Genomic DNA, 22,218 nt, shown 5'->3' with positions numbered 1-22,218 from the left:
TGCCTCAACAGGTCTTGTGGTGGCAGCGGCAGCCTTAATTTAAGTTCCGGGCTGGGAAATTTCCCGTGATTACAGGCCCTGCCAGGGGCTGGGAAGCCAGTAGGCCTCGGCAGGGCAGGGCTGGAGCACGTGCCCACACACACACCTCCACACGAGCGTGCACGCACGCACACACAACCTGCTCTTGCACGGCCGGGACCCAGAGCACCTCAGCCAGGCTGCATACACGCTGCCTGGGTCCACACGGATTCCTACGGAAGGGAGTTTAAACAGCACACGTGCCCACACACGGCTTTCCCTCTGGTGGACGGCAGGCATGGCCGTCAGGACAGGAGGGCCAGGGAAAGGGAAAGTTTTAGGGCAAGGACTCTCACCTACCGCCCTTTTCCAGAATCTTCCTTTTCTCCCTTGCCTGGGGTGCCCAAGGGAGGAGCAGCAGGAAGAGAGATGTCCCATCTTTTCTACTTTGAGACCTCCTAAAGACTCTGTGGGTGTGTGCGTGTAAATGAATGTGTGAGGGTGTGGGTGTGAGTGTATCTTTATCAGATGCCTACTCTGAATCTTGACCTTGACTCTGGTGCTGGGAATGGGGCAATGAAGATGACATAGGGAGGCCTGGCCATAAACATGAAAACATAAATAACATACAGTCGACCCCCGTTATTTGCAGATTCCGTGTGCAAGCATTTGCTTGCCAGCTAAGGTTGTTTGTAGCCCAAGTCAATACTCACCTGTTGTCAGTCACCTCAGACCCGCACAGAGCAGTGGACAACTTGAGGGGCCCAAAGCACCTGTTCCCGGCCGAGGTCCAGCAAGGAGACTCCCTATTTTCTTTTCTCAGCTCACACACTGTAAACGAGCCATCTTTTTCATGGTCTGTTTACTGGCACGTTTTTCACATTTTTGTGCTGTTTGTTGGTGATCCTGCTATTTAAAATGGCCCTCAAGCCCAGGGCAGATGTGCTGGCCAGTGTTCCTCGGTGCCAGGGGGCGGTGATGTGCCTTATGGAGAAAATAACGTGTGCTAGGCAAGCTTCTTTCACTCAGGAGTTACAGCGCCGTTGGCCTTGAGCTCAATGTTAATGAGTCAATAATGCATATTAAATAAGGTGTCTGCAAACAGAAACACACAGAAAACAAGGTTACACGTAGACCTGTGGACGAAAACGTGGTGAACAGAGGCTTTGCCCACCCTGCATCTCTCCTGGGAGCAACGGTTCTGTATTTGCTAATTCAGTGTTCCCAGCCACGTTATGGAACATAACTACCGCGAATAGGGAGAATCGACTGCGATTAGTGCTGAATGCCATGAAGAAAATAAAAACAAGCACAAGCAATGTGACAGTGAGCGCTGTCACCAGGCGGTCAGGCCAGGCCTCTCTGAGGAGGTGACATTGACGCTGAATAGGGATTAAGTGGAAGGCAGCAGCTGTGGGCGGTGCCAGGGAAAGTGACAGTTGTGCTGATAGGAGCACAGCCCCAGGGGTTCTGGGACCGAGAGAAGGTGGGCATGGCCAGGGCAGAGCAGCGGGGGAGGGGGCGAAAGAGGAGGAGGCTGGGGAGCTGTGCTGGTCCAGGCTAGGCTGTGGAAAGGAACTTCTTTGTCACGTCAGGAAGAGGCTTCAGAACCTCCCAATGGAGGAGAGTCAGGAATTACTCCTGGGATCCGGGGGCGGGGGGGGGGATATGCCAGGCAGAGGAGGTTGACGCTTCCAGAATTGGGAGACCAGCAGGAGGAGCCGTCCGGCCCCTGCCAAGTGGGAGATGCCCCAGCCACCCACACAGAGCTGTCGAGGCTCCCGGGCACCCGGCATGCAGCTCTTCCCACCGAGGCTGTGCCAGGGCCTCTGCAAGGCTCCTTTTAAAGAGATTTCACTGGACTCTACTCACTGTCCCTCACCCCATCCTCCAGGATACTTCCTGTGCTCCAGCCATGCACAACTAAACCCAGAGAAACCTCTACACACACAGCACGATCCCTTTCTGAAAGACCTAATTTGATCAAACGGGTCATGTGCTCTGGGTCTCCCCACCTTCGTGTCAGCTGCTCCCCCTGCCAGGATCTTTCCCCTCTCCTGTTCATCCTTTTGGGCCCAACATGCCACCACCTCTCCCAGGAGGACTCCTTGGATTGTTCTGACCCCCCCCAACTGACCTCTGACCTTTGAACCCCCCAGTGCGGCCGGCCCGAGTCCCTCCCACATTTGTTCTCAGCATGCATACTTGCCCCCAAAAGCAGGACTTAGGTCTCCAGATCCTTCCCTCCTTTCTGTTTGATCCCCAGGGCACAGCTCCAGTGGGAGTATGCAGAAGACCAGAAGACTAAAGCTGGGGTCAGGGTCCAGATCAAGATTTCGGCAGGGCCCAGGTGGAGGGCTGAGGCTGTGTTTGGTGAGGGCTCCAGGTCGGCCCGGTTCAGACTGAGGAAGGGGCTGCAGAAGGGATCTGGGTTGCAGACAGTCAGGGGTTGGCCTGGGGGCAAGGCCAGGACTCGGTGTCAGGTCTGTGCTGAGCCAGCTGGTGCGCAAGGCTTTCGTTCCCACGGCCATCCACCCCCCACAGAGCCTTGGGCCTTCCCAGAGGCTGCTCCGGGGGCTGTTTGCCTTCCACCTGGCTCCACAGGCCATGGGCTGTTGTGGGGCAGGGTGGGGGAGACCTGCACAGCGGGAGCCCAGAGCTGCTCCACGCCAGCACCGCGCCCCATGGAGCTGGGGGCCACACGGCTGCTGGCCTTTCCCAGCCCCGTAACCATGGGAATGTGCCCCGGCTGCGCCGCTTATGTGGTGCTTCCGAGGCAAGGGACTGGCTGCCCGGCAGCCCCAGCAGCCTGACCTGCTCCCAGGGACGCCCACAGGGAGGGCCCGTGAACTTGGCTTCTGTCATCCTACCTGTCCTCCCCTGGTACCCAGGACACACACACACACACACACACACACACACACACACAGCACTACACACACACACAGCACTACACACACACACACACACAGCACTACACACACACAGCACTACACACACACAGCACTACACACACACACACACAGCACTACACACACACAGCACTACACACACACACACACACACAGCACTACACACACAGCACTACACACACACACACACACACAGCACTCCGGCTCTGGAAGGCATGCAGGGGTTACAACGGTCTGGAGGGAAGACAGGGAGGGAAGAGAAAAGCGGTTGTGGGGGCTGGGCAGAGGGGGAGCCGAGAAGAATTCTGACAGATGCAGGCAGCCGGCCATCTGGATGCAAGAGAAACTCCAGCCACCTCTGGCCAGCCCCAGCGCCCAGATAGCCAGGATCATAGAGACAGGCCAACTACCCCATACGCGGTCCCACCGCTGCCCACAGCAGGAAGCTGGGGCCCCGTTAGAGAAAGAAAGACAGAGGGAGATGGAAACAGAGAGAAACAGACCAACAGGGACAGAGAGGGAGCCAGAGAGAGGGAGAGCCAGAGAGATAGAGACAGACAGAGAGAAAGGAAGGGGGGTATGGGGCGGAGGCACAGAGACCCAGAGCGCGAGCTCTCTGGAAGAGAAGTAGCCACACAAGAGATGCACACAGCACACAGAGACAGAACAGACTCAAAAACAAAAGTCCCAGACATCACCTGTGGTTTGTGATTTCTTGGTTTCCAAAGTCTGGCTCTACCTCTGCCGGCAGGCTTGTTCCTAATGGTTCCAGGGCCTGGGCATCTGACAGCCCCAAAGACGGGAGGATGGGCCATCGTGGGACTGCCGGGCTGCACACATTAGGCTTCCAGAGGGTGGGGGCAAGTGTCTTTCGTGACCCCTGCCACCTGCCGGGGGGGCCTCTGCAGCTGCGGGCTTGTCTTGGATGTCTATCCAGTTTGCCCTGTGCTCCCCGTTCCACGTCACCCACCCCTGGCTGGGCCCCCTCTGTCATCATCAGCCTTCATGCTGGGGAACCCCCATGCCTAGGGGATGCAGCCTCTCCTGTCGTTCCCTCCAGGGCCCTTTTCCCAGACTCCCAACAGCACTGCCTCCCGCTCCAGCGGGGCCTGTCCATGGCTAGAGACCCCACGAGCAGCCCCACACACCCCCTCCGACGTACCCGCCCGTCCTGCCAGATCTCTCTCTCAACACCTCACCTAAACTGCTGCCGCTTCCGCACCCTGATCCGCAGGTCCCCAGCACAGACCCTTGTTTGCAAATACAGTGAAGTCTTCTGGGCAAAACCCCAGAAGACTCTCTCTGCCAGATCGTGCCCCCCAGGGAAAGCGGTATTACCCCAAATTCTCGCTCTCAGCTTAGATGTCCCTTCCCCAGAAAGCATTTTTTTTTTTTTTTTAATATTCCCAGACTAGATTTGGTCCTTCGGATATTTGTTCTTATGGTCCTCTATTTCTCCTGGCATACCTGCCGCCATTATTATGCAATTGTTTGAGTGGCACGATCGCCTCCCAGCACTGGACATCTGTCATGTTTGTGGCCAGCCAGCATATTCTGAATGCCCTTCCTATGTCTGAGGAGCTTGCCACAGTCTGCAGACCCTCTCCAAAGGCAGAAGTCAGAACTGGCTGTCCCAGCCTCCCCACCGTGCAGCTGGTGGGCAGGGTCAGGACCTAGTCTGTAGACTTAGGTTTGGAAGAGAAAAACAAGAGGAAGCCAGTGCCAGGTGGAATCAAGTTTTTAGCAAGCATGGCAGTGGAGGAGCTTGGCTTTTCAGGACAGCCACGAGTGTGTCTGGCATTCTGTCCACAGTATTACTGGTGTGAGCAGCTGTGTCTGCTAGCAAAAGTGGTGCAGCGGGGAATTCGTCACAGTGATCCCCTGGTGGGGCTGGGCACTGCTATTGGCCGCACTCCTGGAGACAAGTGAGCTCCCTCATGTCCCCAAATACACCATGTTTCTGTTTAACCCGGCCTGAGGGGTCCTGTTGTTTCCACTAGAGTCCTCAGTCATATCTGCTCGAACCAGACCAGAAGCCTCCTGCGTAGGAACGTTCTGGAGTTGTTTGCCCCCATTTCTAGGCTCTAGCAGAGTGCCTGCTGCCTAAGCAAGTACTTTGGAAATCCTTACCAAGTGAAAGAATGGGCAGCCCAGCAGGGCCCAGAGCCCTAACAGGAATGCCCGTAAACATCCCAGGGGCAAGCCAAGCCTGGATCTGATGCTCACATTCCCGTCCTGCCGGACCCTTCCTCCAAGCATTGTTCCCCGAGCTGAAATCAGCCACATTCTGGCTTCCTGCCCAGCAGATGGTGGCACTTGGCCTGGCGAGGTTCTGAGGTCTATACAACCGACCCAGGTCCCCTCCCCCGGGAGGCCTTCCCTAACTACCCTCACCCACACTCTGTCCTCTTAAGTTCCCACGGCCCAGAGAGTCTGAGTCTCACATGCCTGTTCTTACATCCAGGTTAGGGCTCACCCTTGGGGATCACCCCAACACTCCTGGGGTGAGGGGGGCCACTCATTTTTATCCCTGCCTCTGCCCCACAGTGTAAAGGAACACGGGCTGACCACAACACGGGAGAAGTCGCATTTCTTCCTTCCGTTTCGGAAACTCCTTTCAGGGCCTGAGGGAGCAGCTCGCTGGAAGGGAGATCAGTGGGGGTGACGGCAAATGCTGCCCTCCCATCCCATACAAAACCAGGGGCCCAAGGCAACCCCCGTCGCATCGGAACTCTGCACAGAGACTCCAATGAACACCAGTTCTCTCGCTCCGGCACTCCCTCCTCTTCCCAGTTCCGTCCACCTCAAAACTGGAGCCGGCCTATGCTGGCCAGAGCAGAAGCGCCTTCTTCCAGCAGCCCCCTGGGCCCACTGTGCCCCAGGCCAGGCCCCGGGAGGCCCGCGCCCTGTTCCCGTGGTCGTCCTCCTACGGCACGGCCTCAGCCCAGCCAGGGTTCTCGGCCGCGGTTATTCCGCCACCTGGTGGCCAAGTTGAGCATTGCTCTTCTCAACTCCCCTCGTCCAAGGTCCCTTCTGAGCCCATCGGAAGTCGCCTGATAACCCCCTCCCTCCTGCTGCAGATGTGCATGCTCATTCCTGAGAAGGGAAGGGTTAGCCAGTCAAGGAATGGGCCCAGTCACCGTCGGAACCATCACCGAAGTCCCAGTCCAGGTCCCATGGTGCAAGAGACTAGAAAAGTAGCAGGAATTTGAGGTTCCAGTTGAAACCGGAAGGGAGCAAGGCATAGACTTCCAGCTACGAGTGAAGCTTCTAGCAAAGGGATGGGCAATTCGGGGAATGAGCTTCCACTTCCACCACTGCTACCCCCACGAAGTAACTGCGAAGGCTAACTGCTAACTAACCACTCACACTAACCATGAACTAACCGTTAACACTAACTGCTAACACCAGTGAAGCTCCGAGAGCCCACCATTTGACTCTCGGGCTGACAAAGCTGTTGAGGATAATGACGAGGCAGAGAAAGGGTCACACTCACCCCGCCTGTGCCAGAATGCACAGGCCAGCTCTTCGGGGAGACAGCTTGCCAGGAGGAATTAAAAGCCTTCTCATGTGCATTGCATGGGGTCAAACATTCTAGGTCTAGGAGTTTGTTCTGAAGCTTTTCTCTTTTTGAGATGTACATGAAGAATTGTCTGCAAGGAAGTTTGCCATCGCAACTATGGATTTTTTAAAACTTGCACCAATAGAAGATTTGTCAAGTAATTATTGGCCAAACAAAGAATATTCGATAGGCCTCCCAAATTATGTGGCAGAAAAAAAGTCTTACAGTGTTCTGTAGCAACCATCTGTTGACTCTTTTTAAGTAACTTTATCGAGAGATAATAATTCACATGTCATAAATGTCACCCTTTTCAGCTGTACAATTCAGGGGTTTCAGGCACCCTCTGTGCCTGAAACCCTCGCCACTAGCGAATTCTAGAACATTTTGTCACCCCTGAAAGAAACCCCAGAGCCTCCAGCAGTCAGTTCCCATTTTCCCCTCCCCCAGCCCCTGAAAACCTCAAACCTATTTTCTGTCACTACAGATTTGTCTGTTCTGGACATAAACTCACAGAAATGGAATCCTATGATAGGTGGCCTTTTGTGCCCGGCTTCTTTCACTGAGCACCATGTTTTAGGGTTCATCCATGTAGCATGTGTCCATACTTCATTCCCTTTTATTACAGAATAATATTCCACTGTATGGATCTATGCCATTTTGTTTATCCATTCGCCAAATGATGGACATTTGGGTTTCCATCTTTTGGCAATGAGGCATACCACTGCTAGGAGTACTCATATACCAGTTTTTGTACAGATGGAGGTTTTCCATGTTCTTGCCTATGTGCCTTGGAGTGGATTTGCTGGGTTGTATGGCAACCCAGTGCTGGACTTTTTGAGGGACCATCAGACTGTCTGCCAAGCCAACTGCACCACTTTACATTCCCACCAGCAGTGTAGAAGAATTCCAATTTCTCCACAACCTGGCCAACGCTTGTTGCTGTCTATTTTTTCCTTTCAGCCGTCCTAGTGGGCTGAATCAATATCTCATTGTGGTTTTGATTCACAGTTTCCCCAAAGACTAATGACAGTCAGCATCTTTTTATGTGCTTATTGCCCATTTTTATACAGTGTATGTTTGTTTTAAGTATAAAATTACAAATTTATAAATACAGTATGATCTCAAGATGGTTCAGAAATGCAGAGGAAAAAAAAAATCTTTCAGGAAACATACCAAAATATCAACAGTGACTATCTTTGGGTAATAAGATTATGGCTGATTTTTTATTTTCTTTTTAAATCCTGTCTACATCTCTCAATGCCCTGCAATGAATATGAATTACTTTTATGATCTGAGGCTAAAGGAAGGTTCTTAGACTGGAATCACACCTGGACATCTGTCTGACCAAGATGGTGCTGGGTAGTCAGGCATCGTGGCCACCAATGTGACCTTGGGTTTCATCTGGCTGAGTCTCCTTTCACTGGAACCCTCATGACCTTGAGGGTTGGGGTGTGTGCATCAGAACAAGAATGGCAGGGAGGACTGGAAGGCTTCCTGGAGGCCAGGAATGGAGCTGAGTTTCACACCACAGATCTGCTGTGGGCTGACCAAGAATGGGAGCAATTTCATCCTGACCTGCAGGGTCCATTTCTGCCTGTTCTCTGCCCTCAAATCTCCCATCAGTCTACAAACACATTCCCAGAGACAGCACCCAGTTCTCATTCTCCTCCCTGCCGCCAAGGACTAGGGTGGGGGAAGGACTGACCATGATGATGCCTTACATCAGGGGTCCTCACCCGAGTTGGGGGCAGCAGGCAGTAAGGACACAGGAAGGCACACCATGGAGAGAACATAAGGGAAAGACCTAGAATTGGGAAATCTCCATGCCGGAGAAAAATAGGGTAAGGGACCCAAGCGATTTCCAGAAGAACAAACCCAAAAGGCTAACAGGCGCTGGAAGAGATGCTCACACTCATTAGTTATCAGAGAAATGCAAATTGAAACAACAATGAGATGTCACTTTACACCCATTTGACTTGCAAACATTAAAAAGCTGGGTAATGCCAAGTGTTGGTGGAGCTGCTGGTGGGAGTGCAGATTTTGCAAGCATTCTGGAACGCAATCTGGTAGTACCTCATCACAGAAGAAAAGGCATATGAGATGACCCGGCACTTTTGCTCCTGGGTCTGTGTCCTGGAGAAAGGCTCACTTGGACAGGTGCATGAGGGGACAAGTGCGTGAATATTCACCGGCGGGGGAGAGGGGGAGACGGGACGGGTCAGACGTGGGCGATGACACCATGTGGCACCATATGGCAGTCAAAACAAGAGACCAGATGAGCACACAGCAACACGGGTGGAATGTCTTCAAAGCAGAACGCTGAGGGGAAAATGTTAGAAGCAGGATGGAGCATATAACCGACAAAATTTATGTAAATCGAAAGTACAGACACACACAAAATACCACCTATTTTGCAAGAACATACAGAAACACAGATATTCACATTAAACACATTGAGATGTTTGCCTGTGGGAGGAGGGGGATGGGATTGGAGATAGAGACAAGAGAGAATACGTCTTAAGAGGGGCGCCTGGGTGGCTCAGTCGTTAAGCGTCTGCCTTCGGCTCAGGTCATGATCCCAGGGTCCTGGGATCGAGCCCCGCATCGGGCTCCTTGCTCGCCGGGAAGCCTGCTTCTCCCTCTCCCACTCCCCCTGCTTGTGTTCCCTCTCTTGCTGTGTCTGTCTCTGTCAAATAAATAAATAAAATCTTTAAAAAAAAAAAGAATATGCCTTAAGAATAAATTAAACAGGAGGATTCTTGCACAGACGAATAATGGGGACGGAACACAGCAGAGGAATGATAAAGGCATTTCTGCACCAGAGATCAAATCAAGGCTGTAGGTCCCTCCCCTGTGGGGCACGTATATTCACTCAAACTCCATATCTATTCGATTACAAGTTTATTGGCTTCTCTGGCCTTGGGCTATGGGCCAGACTCCAGGAGGAGGAACAGGAGAATGGAGGCAGAGCAACCGAGGAGGTCAGAGGTAGACACTCAGGGACCCAGGGTCAGGTAGGTGCAGGACAGGGTGTAAGGGTTGCCCCCGCCCAGGGCGGGGCAGCAGCTGCGGCGGAGGCATGGCCTGAGGGCTCTCCGGGGCGCTGGTCCCTCTTGCTCCTGCAGAGGGTGGTGGGCCCACTGGAGTTGCCCAAGGTCAGGTGTGGGCTCCAGTCACGCGATGTGGCCAGCCTAGCAGGCAGACGTCAACACCTTCACCCCAGAGCGGGAAGGCATTGTCCACTTGGTGCGGGCCCTCCGGGCGGGCAGCAGCTCAGGGTCATGGCCGTGCCACCTCCGCGAGATCTCGGTCCTCACCTCCAGGGGCAAGGGAGAGGATGTTAGGAAGTTCCCACTTCTACTTCCGTACTCCATTCCAGGGTATAGGGAGAGCCCACACAGGAGAAACAGAGACATGGACTCCTGGGAGAGGAGAAGCCATAATTGGCCATAGCTACCGCTAAGTATTATCTCTGGAAGATACTACTTCTTCCTTCCTGTGAGTATTCCTGGCCATTCCCTTTAGCTCTTTTCTCTAACTTTTAGCACTGCCTTTGTGTGAGTCCGGTTAAAGACATTTTCTATGGGTGCTTTCTTCTGTTTCTGGCCAACTAACCACACTGTCCTCCCTGAGTACTTCCCATCCCCTGCTCTGGGATTCAGTCCTTCCCTGCCCACTGAACCGAACTATGGCCACTGGGAACCTGTCCAGAGGATATGACCTAAAGGTAGAGACGATGGAACCCTGTCTAAAGAGCCGCAGGTGAGGGGACTGGGATTCCCAAAAGAAAAGCACCTGGTTGGGGGTGGGGGAGGACAGGGGAATCTGCATTGTCACATCTCCAAGGGGCTGCTGGGGTCAGAGGGAGCTGAGAGGCTGTGACCACCCCCCCTCCCAACAGAGCTGAACTTGGGCTGTAGTGAAACACAAAAGGGAGACAGATTTCTGTTCAATGTAAATGTGAGCTTCCCCACAGTTGCTTAACAACAGAAGAGCTATTTATGAGTAGTAAGCTCCCCATCACCAGAGTTATACAACTATCTGGTCTCCAGTATGATTTCCCGGGACGGATCCCTTCACAGCTCTTCGTGGAAGCCTCTTTCCCAGGTGCCCCCAGCCTCAGCCAGGGCTGTTCCTCACCCCTGTCAATGCCTACAGGACCCAACAGCCACTACAAACAGATACGGCAATCCTGTGTGTGCACCCAGACACCCGGTAAGGCTGTGTGAGACCCAGGGTGGCTGGGGTGGGAGTGAAGAGTCAGCAGGGTGGGAGCCAGTCAGGGACAGAGGTGGCAGGAGAGGGGCGAGCGCCATTCCACAGCTGACAGATGGCACGTGCACCCAGGTCTTCGGCGGATCGGAGCCCACGGCAAATCCATGCCACAAGAGGGAGCCCGTCACTCTGCCGTGCACACAGCAGCAGGGCCTGGGGTCCAGGGCACTAAGCTAAATTCTCCCACCTCTCCCACAAAGCTAGTCTGTCCCAAGGGACAGGTGCAAGGTGCCTCCTGGGTGGGATGTTTTCATTTTCCTCTCTCTGCCATCTTTCCATATTTCTACAAGCGTATTGGCACTATCTCTCTAGTCATGGGTGTGTCCTCCTGTTTGGTCTGTTCTTCCGTCAGTCCCTCTCTTCCGGGTGCTTTCTCTCCGGCTCCCTGGCTCTGTTCTCCACCGTCCTCCTTGTTGCTGCACCTGTTTTCCTAGTCCGCTTTACGTCTGCCCCTGACTTCTTCAGTTCCTCTGTCTCTGTTTTCTCTGTCTCTCCCAGAGCTGGCTTATTCCCTCCTCCACTCTCTGTTTTGTTCAGTTTTAGGAACACAGAATTGGGGGATCCTTTTAGACCGTCCCTGGTCCTGAATGGATAGTATATTTGGTCCAGCCCAGAGGAGGGACGGATAAAGGACATTAACAGGAAGCAATCAGGTTCAGCTTGATCTAGAAGCTCAGGGCAGACTAAGCTTCCCAAAGGATCATAGGAGTCAAGGTTCAGTTTGAGCTGGAATTTACAGGGCCTGGGGAGAAGAGAAGTGGCCTTAGGTCTGGTGGGAGGGAAGACTCAATGACTAGGGATAGCCTGGAGAGTTATATACCTCTTGGTTGAGGAAGCAATACAGGATGGCAACGATGAAGCCCTGTGGGGCCAAAGAGAAAGGACCACATCAGAATACAATGTCCTGGCCATAAGAAGTCCACAATCTTTCTACTATCTTTTCTTCCTCTCACCCACAGGCTGTGGCCTGGGCCACGTCTTTGGGGAAAGGGAAGGAGGTGCCTGGCACATTGTTTCATGTAATCATCACAACAAGCCTGCTAAGGCTGTACTATTGATCCTGTTTCTCTGATTTTCTTTATTTCTGCATCTCCCAGTATTGAGCACAGATGCTGGCACATAATAGATGCTCAGTAAATGTTGGATAGACAGATGAGTGGATGATAGATGCATGGGCAAAAAGGTGGGTGGATGGATAGATGGAGGATGGATGGATGATCAGTAGATGGATGGGTAAGTGGATGAGTAGATGGGTTCAGGGAAAGTTGAGTGAATAGAAAGATGGACGGATGAAAGAAAGAATAACCAGCCTAGCAACCCTCAACCTACCATGAACTCAACCAAACCCGTGGGCAGCATTGCCTCCCTCCTGCCCGAGGACTCGGTGGGAAGAGTCCCTGTGGGGGCCCTCACCTGGAAGGAGCCCAGTCCCAACTCCAGGGGGAGGCGGATGCCCAGGCCAGCACTGTCAGGCAGAAAGTTGAAGATGACGTAGTGAATTCCAAACAGCGGGATGAGGAGAAGCGTTGATTTAGAGAGACGCCTGCAGGGAAAGACAAGCCCTAGGCACCCAAGGCTGGAATTAGAAACTCCCACATGTCCCCTGCTCACTCCTACTTCCCATCAGTTCCCCATACAGACTCTCTGCACCAGGGACCCTAGAGGACACCAGCCTCCCCAAACACAGTGTGGTACAATGCAGGGCTTCTTTACTTCGGGACCATGGATCTTTTTGTTCTCGCTGCCAAATGCTCAATTTTTTTCCAGTCAGCATCTATGCATCAAAGTCTAGTTCAAAGACCACCTCCCCCAGGAAGTCTTCCCTAACCAAACCTCACTCCCATCCCCTCATCGAGAAAAGTTCTCCTTCCTCATGATCCCACAGAAATGGACCCCAGCACTCATCAGTCCATTTGGCCTGGTAACTGGATATTTGGAGCCTCCATCGTCCCCACATAGGGTGGGGGGGTCTCCTAGAGGGCAGGAACCGGATCTAGTCTCTCCCTGGAAGCTTAGGGCGGAGAACGGTTCAGGGGAGTGAATGAAATAGAACCACACCGACTCCCACTCCGGTTATGTCCCCGGCGCCCCCGAATGCACACACGTGTGCACACACATTACCAGTACTGAGACTTGGTGTGGAGGCTGCCCTGAGCTGGCTCCAGTTTCCTCAGCAGGATGCGGATAATATTGAGAAAAAGCCCAAAATTCACCTGGAAATAGAGGTGCGGGAAGGTAAAAGGCAAGAGTCTGGAGTAGCACTGGTGGCCTGGGTCAGGGCCTCTTTGGGAATTAGAAACCCCAAATCCTTGGGACACAGGGGATGTGCAGGTGGAAGGATGTATAGGTCATTGCTCTAGAACTTGTATCCTGGAGACTGGGGGGGTCCCACGTGGAGCTCAGGGGCTCAGGGGCTCAGGGTCCCCCTCCCTCTCCAGCCCCTGGAATAAAGGGTGGGGGGTCAGGCCTGTCATCCTGCCTCCAGCACCTCCCAGGGTCTACTCTGACACAAAGTAGGCGTCCCCCACTTTCGATAAAATTGGGGGCAATGTGCACATTCCCCAAGGCCACGCAAACCAGCCCTGGCTGCCCTGTTTTCAGCATGGCAGCCGTGGGTGGGTTCAGCTACCACCCTGCTTCCACTCCCCCCACACCAGCCTCACTGCGGTGGCACACGATCTACAGTCAGGCACCGGATTCATCACAACTCTGAGCTAGAAGGTGCCCGAGCGCTATGGAGACCACCCCCCTAGTTTTACCAACACTGAGGGCCAGAGAGGGCCTCACAGAGAAGCTGGCAGAGCCAGGCTGAAGAACCCTGGTATCCTGACTCCCAGCCAGGAGACATGTTTCCTGCCCTACAGACCCTTCGGCCGACCCAGGGAGAATAAAGCAGAGGGCGCTGGCCCCAGGGACTGACCCCAACAGAGAGGACGATGGGCCCTTTGATGATCCACCAGTAAGGGGAGCTGTCATCCAGGTCCCAGCACCTAAGGAGAGGACAGGCCGGGACTGATGGGGGCACCCAAAATGCCCACCCAGCCTCATCTCCTCTCTCAGCCAGTGGGACCCCCTTCCAAAGGGACATGTCAATCCATGCTAGGCTTACCCTCTCTCTCTCTCTCTCCACCTAGCTGCTTCTTGCTGGCCCCAAAACCGCCCCTGTTCCAGGAGGCCCCTATTTACTGTGTCCCCAACCCTCACCTCTCCCTGAGCCCAGCACCCTGAGAATCTGAGGGCCCCTGCCACCCCAGGTCCTGCCCCTTCCACGCTGTCCACAGTGGCCTTCCCATCTTGCGCCCGAGCCTGGGAGTTCCCTGAAGGCAGGACTGGGGTCTCCCCCTCCTCTCCCCAGCTTGGACCGCCACACTGCCTGATTGTCCAGCCCACACCCCAGGGCAACCCAGCACCGTGGGATGAGGTAGCCCCTCAGACTCACGCCACATCCTCGAAGGCCAACTTGCAACACACCCACAGGCCAGTGAAGAGCAGAGGAAGCCCTGTGGGGGTACAGAGGAGACACAAGTAAGGGGTCTGCATCCTCGGCTCAGAGATCTGCCCCTACCTGCCACCGCCACTGCCAGCCACACGGGGCACCGGGAAGGGGGGACCAGGAAGCTGTAGGACTACAGGCTGCTGTCCCTTCCCCCCCCCCCCGGGCCTTGTGTCATCATCAGTGAGCTGAAGGGACCTTTGGGTGAGCTCCCTGTGCATTCCCAGCCCTCCCCGAGCCCCATGGTGCCCTACCCAGCCTCGGTGCTCACCCCAGCCGGCAAGAACCAGCCACCAGAAGGCTCGCCTTGTGCTGGGCGACTTGGAGGCCAAGAGGCAGGTCAGGTACACGGCTTCCACCAACAGCCAGCTGAAGTTGGTCATGGTGGCGAAATGGGAGGAGGCCACAGAGACTTTGCACAGAACCTGTGGGCCGGGGGCCTGGCTTCTTCAGAGCTGGACACCCACTGGGGCCCCTACCCCACCCAGGCCCCTCTACCTTGGGCTGCCCCAGAGGGGCCGTGGTAGAATGATGTGGTGGTTAAGAGCCCAGATTTGGGATCTGGGTTCACATTTAGCATGTATTAGCTGGGTAGCCTCCCCAGACCACACCTTTCCATCTGTCAAAGGAAATACTTCCAATACCTTTCGCATGGCCTCATCATGAGGATTGGATGGAAAGTTTGCATGTGAATTGCCACTATTTTCACTTGTATTCAGTCCTTCCTGACCCCATGTCCAACCCCAGAGCTGTGGATATGGACCCCCATTCATTTCTGCAAACATACGGGCCCTCACCCTGCATTTGCTCATTCACCGCAAGACTTGCTCATCAGTCGGGGGTGAGGAGCATCACCTCTGAGCTCAGGTGGCCTGAGCCTGGCCCCAGGCCCACTCACGTACAAACGGGACTAGAATGAAAATATACATAGGAAATAAAAGGTGGTAATATATGCAAAGCGTTTAGTGCAATGCCACCACATAAGTGCTCAATAATATCATTACTATTATTCCTTTCATTCGTTCATTAAGGTCATTGTTGGTTTGTCCACCTGTGTATCTGTCCATATCCAGCACCGTTTTAGTGTGCCTGGAGAGAGCAGGGCCTCCATGTTACCCCCAGCTGTCTTTTATTTTCATTCTCCTCTGCTTCTCCCACCTTCCTGTCCCCCTACGACTTCTCTGGTTCTTCATGTTTCCCCATCTGTGAGAGTCTGTTCACCCTCCCTCCATTTAACATGTCCTCCCTCCCCCGCACCTCTTCCCAGCTCCAAAGCTGCCTCCTCCCTGAAGCCCCGTTCTCAACACTCCCTCCCCCACTCAGTGGTCCCATAACCTGGTACATTCTGTCCCCTAGGCCCCTGGGGTGCTTCTTGAGGGAGGAACCCGGTTCTGCCTCACCCCCGCACGTACCCACACCCAGCCACAGATAGGTTGGCATGTTCAGGGAGGTAGGAAATGCAAAGACTGTTGGGGCGAAGTGTGGGCTAGTTTGGAGTACAGAATAAGGAACGGGAAAGGGAACGTGGGATATGGAAATGACATGGATTGGCCCCAGGGTCCAAGAACTGGCATGGGGATTTAGGACCTGACTCTGGGGAGGAGCGGGAAGGGAGAGGGTGTTTCCCGTCCTGTAACTGACAATTGCAGGGCCCCAGGGTCAGGCCCCAGGACTGGACGGGCCCATCTCTGTCTCTAATGCAGCCTTCCTTCCCCCCAACCCACCCCGGGGCCCTCCCGCCACAGCTGCTACCGTGGAGAAGCTGCAGTGATCTGTGTTCTCCCCATGGAAGAGGGTGGCGTCCTTCAGGAATACAGCACCCGCCTTGAGGATGAAGGTGACAAACAGCTGGGTGTGGATGTAGTTCCGGGGACAGTGGAGCCTCCTGGAGGAGTGGGGAGGGAGGAGGGTGAGCACGGTGGGAGGCGAACTGAACGGACTTGAGTCAGACTGGGCTGCACTTGGAGCTTCAGGTGTAGCCATGCAGGACAGCTGACCAGCCACTGCCCCAGGCTCACCATGGGCGAGAAGACAGAGAGGACCAGCCCCTGCTTTTGGGGAGCTCAGAGGCGGGGGACAGAGGCAGAAAGGGCAGGGTGCTGCCCAGGGGAGCCTCCTACGTGCTCAGAGAGATGAGGCACAGCCCCATGAGACAGACAACAGCACGAGCCATGTTGTGGGGCTCAGACTCTGAAGTTGGGGGGCCTCAAGAGGGGCAATGGTCAAAGGGTTGGAATTGTCAAGAAGGGTATCACGGGGAGAGGCAAAGAGGATTCTTAAAGCAAATGGGAGTTGGGCTTCGAGTTTTGACAGGTATCAGTATATCAGGAACAAAGGAACTGGGCATTCCAAGCCAATCGAGTACGTTCCACGTAGGCAAAGGTGTAGAGATGGCAGGGAGTCCCAGATTGCAAGGGGTGGAAAGAGGACACCCTGGGAAAAGGAAAGGAAAAGCCAGGAATGGCCATGGTGCCTAGATCCGGAAGCCTCCGGAACATCCAGGCAAGGAATCAGGCTTAGTGCTGTGGGCAATAGGGAGGCAGCGAAGGTTCTCGAGCAGGCGAAGAGGACGGCAAACCTGAGAGCAACCAGGATGGCAATGGCCACGCAGAGGGTCGCGACGGAGATACTATGGCCCAGGGTGTAGATGATCTTCACCGTGGAGAAGTAGGATTTCTGGGAGGGTAGAGACAGAGAAAGTCTCAGTGGCTGCACTTTGGGAAAGGGGAGGCTTGATGACCGAGCAGGTGAAGGCTCTCAGTTCCACCCCAGAACTCCCCGTCTGGGGGCAGGGGCACCCGTGGGAACCGTGGCAAGCTCCCTCATGAACAGAAGTGCTTGTTTACAGCCTGTCTTTCACCTGACCTGCTGGTGGGCGGTGGCAGTCGGGGGCTGGTGAGGGAGGGGACAGGGAGACGACTGACTCTCACTGTTACCGGGGTGGGACAGACGGCAGAGAAATTACAGCTTCGTTCATTGGTATATTCTTCATTCATTGAGGAATGAGAAAAGCTCACAAGGAAATGGGGTTTGTTTATTGACATCCTACTGCCTCACCATCTTGGGCACACAATGTCCCCCAAAGAAAGGGGGCAGCCCGCAACAGCCACAGGGAAAAGTTCTTCCTATGACCAAGTATTTGGATCCATCAAAGTCCAGCCTGGACACCCTACCCCCACCCTGAGATGGAGATGGAGGGTGCAGCCTGAGGGAGCGGATCCCGGACCCCTGAGGGATGCAGGCAATCACCAAACTGTGTCTGTTTTTTCATCTGAAAAATGGTCAGACTCATGCCTTGCCTTGCAGGGCTGAGGGGAAAGAGATATGGGACTGGGGGGGTACAGAAGCACCTTGCAAAGGCCCTGCTCAATTTGGAAGGGCAGGGCATGCACACCACTCCACAGACCGAGGACCAGAGAAGGGAAGGAACGTGCCCAGGACCACTAGGATCCTCTGTTTCCCTGGAACCACTCAAAACTCTTGCCCTGGAGGCCTGGGCACAGAGAGGGCATGCCAAGGAGAAGGCAGGCAGTACATCTCCCACCCTGCCTTCTGCCTCCCCTCTTTCCCAGCACCATGGCCCACATGGCCCACGTGTCACCCTTGGGCAATTAGCAAAAGACCTGGGCCCTCTCTTTCCAGACACTACCATCTTCTGGAAACTTCTGCAATTTATATTCCAACCTGCTAGCTACAAGGGAAATGGTAATCCCTCCAGTTGTACAGTCCACCATCCCTAAAACATCCATGATGACCCTTCCTCCAAGATGCCAGAAGCCTCTTACCTCCTCTGTCAGCAGCTCTAGGGGCACAGGGCAGGCCACAGGGTAAGGTGGGAAGGGCTCGGACCAGCCCATGATAGTGCAATCCCGCTTCACAGCCCCTGGGAGGCATGCAGAGGTGGGAACAGAGAACTGGTTATCGCTCCTTCTCTCTCTCCAGGACGGGTGGGGGAGTTGTGGACCATGCAGTGACACTAGCAGGGTCGGCAGACAGCTCCTCCCACTGGCAGAGAGGGGGTGTTCCTCCCTCCAGGGTCCTGGATTCCAGGTGCAGCCCTCCCCCCCCCCCACTAGGCAGCTGGTAGCACCTGAACAGTCAGATAGCTTCTGCCCCCTCCACCCCATAGGCAGCCCCTCTGCTAACACCAATGTCTGCTCACCAATCCTCACCCCCTATACGGTTAATGTTCTTGTTTTCCCCAGGTCACAGGTCAGAAAGCTGAGGGTCAGGAGGCTGAGTGACTTGCCCAAGGTCACATGGGAAGATGGGAAGTTGGTGTTCAAATCCAGATCTACTGCGCCCAAAGCCAGGGATGAGCCTGCCATATTCTGGCATCACCAGATGAAACCACCTCATCTCCCCGACTTACCACCACACCCGGAACCCTCACCTGGCTCTGAGCTGAAGTGGGAGAAGAAATCGGGGCAAGAGAGAGTCACCCACTCGCCGGAGCCTGCCATTGGCCAGCACAGCAGCCCATCCCACGTGCTCGGGCAGCCTGCAGAGAGAGATGGGAGCAGAGCAGACTCGGGGGGACGGGCCCCTCCGGCATTTGGAGTGATGAGGCTGGAGGAGATAAAGGAGTCAAGAAGCCATCCCCTCCCTCCCAAGCGACGTACCCAGGGTGGTGTTGGGCATCCCTTCTGCTGCTTGCAGACATGACCTCTCATCCTCTCTCAGTTGGGTGATGAAGTCGCACTCTGGGTGCACATAGCTGGATACCTGCGGGAAGGAGGTAAGGGGATAGGCCAAGCTGATCGGCTGCTCCTTCTGGGCTCTCTGGTCCCAGTGACCTCAGGACAGAGACAAAGCCTGGTGCATTTCTGTGCCCCTGCTCCTGAACAGGGCCTGGCTCATGGCACTGGCAAAGGCACTTGGTGGAGGAGGGAAAGGAAGAGGGAAGGAAGGAAGGAAGGAAGGAAGGAAGGAAGGAAGGAAGGAAGGAAGGAAGGAAGGAAGGAAAGAAGGAAGTGGGGGAGGGAGGAAGGGAAGAAAGATGGACATTTGGACTGATGCCTCCCAATTTCATGTCATGGGAGTAAGTTCTGAGACACATCGAACACAAGTCTTCCAAAGATCTCCTGGAGCTGGCGGAGCCCACGACTCATCCGTGCGGGGCCTCTCCTCCATCCCTGCTCTCCTCCCCCCATTCTGCACTCCTGCTCCCTGGATGCAATTCTGCACAAAGTACCTAGGTAGGCGGAACAATGTCTGCATCCTAATCCCTGAAAACTGAATATGCTCTCTGGCAGGGCCAAAGGGATTTTGTAGCTGGGATTAAGTTAAAGATCTTCTGATGCGGAGATTATCCTGGATTATCTGGGTGGACAGAGGTCCTTATAAGAGGGAGGCAGGAATGTCAGAGCCAGATGAGGAGATGTGAAGGAGGCGGAGGGGAGGCAGGGGGAGGTTGGGGGGTTGGTGGGGTGCACACAGATGAGTTGAAGAAGACTCCCTCACTGCAGAAGGGAAGGCAAAAGAAGTTACTTGTATGGCAAAAAAAAAGAGGGCAAAACAGGTGAAGGAGAGGCACAGGGAGGAAAGGTACAGCACGGGGACTAAAGCGGCAGGTATTTTATGAGCGTTGTGTGGTGACAGGTGGGGGCCACACTGGCGGAGAGCACAGCAGGACATTCAAACCGCTATGCGGTATACCTGAAACATGCTGGGAAATTGCAGCCCATTCAGGGAGGGCCCCGACCAGCAACCCCCCTCTCCAGCACATCGGTTGGCCAGAAGCTCCTCCAGCCCTGGGCGTATCAAGAAAGGAACAGTCCCCCAAATGTGGGAGGGGAGCAGCTGTTCTCCACTTACTGCGCAGACCCACCGGGTCCCAGGCCACACCCTCTTAAGAGGCCGCAACCAAATGTGGCTCCTGGGATGCTGGGGATGGTGAGGGGTCTGGAGATTTTTGTGGAAGAATTAGGGACCTGTAGCTCAGAGAAGACTTGGAAGGCACGAGCAGAGCCAGAGAGGCCCTAACAACCTCCCCTGGAAGGGCCCAGACAGGGCCTGGAGGGAAGCAACGGGGAGGCTAACAGCTTAGCCAGGTTTTCCTGAGCCAAGCAGCTGCAAGGGGAAGGGGAAGGGGAGGGAAGGAAGGGGGGCAGAGGGGGCAGGGGGTCTCTGAGCCATGGCCAGTAACCTGCTCAATAGGAAGAAACTCCCGCGCTGGGGAAGAGCAGTGGGGACCCCACCAGGCTCCAGCTAGACCCCCCACTATAGCCCTGTGCCTCCCAGATCTGGAGCCCAGCAGGAGAGGTAGGAGGGTCTGTGTCTGCTACTCACAATTGGCAATGGGCTCAGCAAGCAGAGGATGCAGGCACCCCACGCCCTGCTGTCCATGGTGGGGCTCGGAGGTGGCTCCCTCAGTCAGCGTCCTTCAGTCCTATCCTCGTTGTGAGCCTCGGCCCTCTTCCCTCCCCACGGTCCCCCACGGTTCCCTCCCCACGGTCCCCTGTCCCCTGCCACTGGCTTCTGCCTCCCCAACTCTGGTGGCTGTTTACATAGGCAGGAGCCAGCAAAGGGGACAGAATCAGCTAAATATTCACAGGATTGCAGGACACTGTGCCCAACTCAGCCCCGGCCCCCAAGTGGGCCTCCACATCCCCAACAGGGAGGGGCTGAGCACCCTGCCCCCTTCCACTGTGTCTGTAAGTCTGCCTGTGTGCCTGTCCTGACAGCAAGGGCCCAGAGAGGTGACAGTCACAGGACACTTCTTGCCCTGGCAGGTCATTATTCTTTACAATTTCCTTCTCTGAACCCAGCCTTCTGCTGGCCCACAGTGGAGAGAGCGCCCCCCCCCCCGCCCCCACCATGAAGGAGACTCAGAGAAGACCTGGGCCCACCAGTTTGAGTGGTGACCCGAGCCTCATCCACAGGGCTGCAGGGTGGGCTCAGGGCTGTGGGGACGCAGCGGGGATGGGGGGTACCAGTGGAGGTGGCAGAGTAGGGATGACCTGAGAAAAAGAAGCGAGATCACGAAGACCCTGCTTGGCTGGCCAAGGTGTCCTATCAGCAGGACCTCGCTTCTTTCCCCACAGGGACGGCAGCCTGGAAGGCAAGGTGGGGTCTGCAGACATCAAGGCCCTGGACTTCACGTGGGAGCTTGTCAGAGTCTCCAGAAGTCTTCATGGCAATAGAGGGAAATGAGCCTGAATGGGAGGTTTGCAAGGGGATTCACGGAGCTAGACCGCCCTGACTAAAGCAAGACAACTGTTACCAATAGCAAAAATGAGAGGACTTACCATAGATGCTCAGATGATTTTGAACATCTGATACCTGGTCATTTTTATTATAGTTTTAGACTTTAAAATATGGAATCCCAATTGGTCCATCTAAAGACAGTGTTCTAAGTCCCACTGGATCTCTCACAGTGGTATCTTCCAGGGCCCTGGATGCCACTTGTCCCTGCTCGGTCCTGACGTTGTGCACAGGTCCGCATTCCCAGAGCTTGCCCAGCTGGATGCTGGGGACAACAGGCATATTTACAGCCTGACTCGAATCATGAATGATGAAGGCTCCTCACCCCCGCCTCGTGGAGAGTGAGGAATCATTTTACATCAGCAGGGCTTTATTTTTCCATTTGTATTCATCACCAACAGTGTTGAAGAAAAATATTTTGAAAAGAAAACATGAACCACCCCAAGCCCCAGACCCCCTTCCCTCGCCCAAAGTTTTCCTGTGCTTCGCCCATAAAAACAGTGCAGACAGGTGGCACACACACAGCCCAGCTCGTCTTCAGAATGAAGCAGAGCTCCTGGAGGGGCGGGCCAAGTGAGGACTCACAGGTGGGAGAGCAGAACACTGAGAAGGTGTAATTTAAAGGGAAAGCTAGAACCTTCCATCCATCAGCTACAAATAAGCAACAGCTCAAGGATACACACTACAATTAATCACTGTTGGTAATTAGTGTCAATGTCATTAGCATGAATGATGGTTAATAGTTGATATTG

The 22,218-nt window shown here is 54.7% G+C and overlaps 1 protein-coding gene across 1 annotated transcript; it reads right to left on the bottom strand.

The window, feature by feature from the left end:
* Positions 1–9,683: 9,683 nt before the first annotated feature.
* Positions 9,684–20,608, bottom strand: GHRHR (growth hormone releasing hormone receptor). The gene is made up of 13 exons (XM_028119371.1): positions 20,552–20,608; positions 18,883–18,985; positions 18,654–18,761; positions 18,046–18,143; positions 16,839–16,936; positions 16,013–16,145; positions 14,532–14,685; positions 14,207–14,267; positions 13,688–13,757; positions 12,889–12,980; positions 12,181–12,310; positions 11,588–11,629; positions 9,684–9,809 (listed from the first exon to the last, which is right to left on the bottom strand). The coding sequence occupies exons 1-13, from the start codon at positions 20,606–20,608 to the stop codon at positions 9,684–9,686; spliced, it is 1,272 nt and encodes a 423-aa protein (XP_027975172.1).
* Between the last annotated feature and the right edge of the window lie 1,610 nt (positions 20,609–22,218).

Source organism: Eumetopias jubatus, unplaced genomic scaffold (genome assembly GCF_037043125.1).
Source record: "Eumetopias jubatus isolate StellerSeaLion01/CBP00866 unplaced genomic scaffold, mEumJub1_p1.0 scaffold_14, whole genome shotgun sequence".
In the NCBI taxonomy this organism is placed as follows: domain Eukaryota; kingdom Metazoa; phylum Chordata; class Mammalia; order Carnivora; family Otariidae; genus Eumetopias; species Eumetopias jubatus.
The sequence above is the reverse complement of the archived record's forward strand: the minus strand, read 5'-3'. Positions and strand labels throughout refer to the sequence as shown.

What these genes read in the sequence shown, in the direction of transcription:
- GHRHR (XM_028119371.1), bottom strand. Translation starts at nt 20,608, where the DNA reads ATGGACAGCAGGGCGTGGGGTGCCTGCATCCTCTGCTTGCTGAGCCCA. An exon ending in TTGGCCTTCGAGGATGTGGC is followed by an intron (nt 13,758 to 14,206) that starts GTGAGTCTGAGG and finishes TCCTCTCCTTAG; the next exon opens with GTGCTGGGACCTGGATGACA. An exon ending in TGGGACTGGGCTCCTTCCAG is followed by an intron (nt 11,630 to 12,180) that starts GTGAGGGCCCCC and finishes TTGGCCCCACAG; the next exon opens with GGCTTCATCGTTGCCATCCT.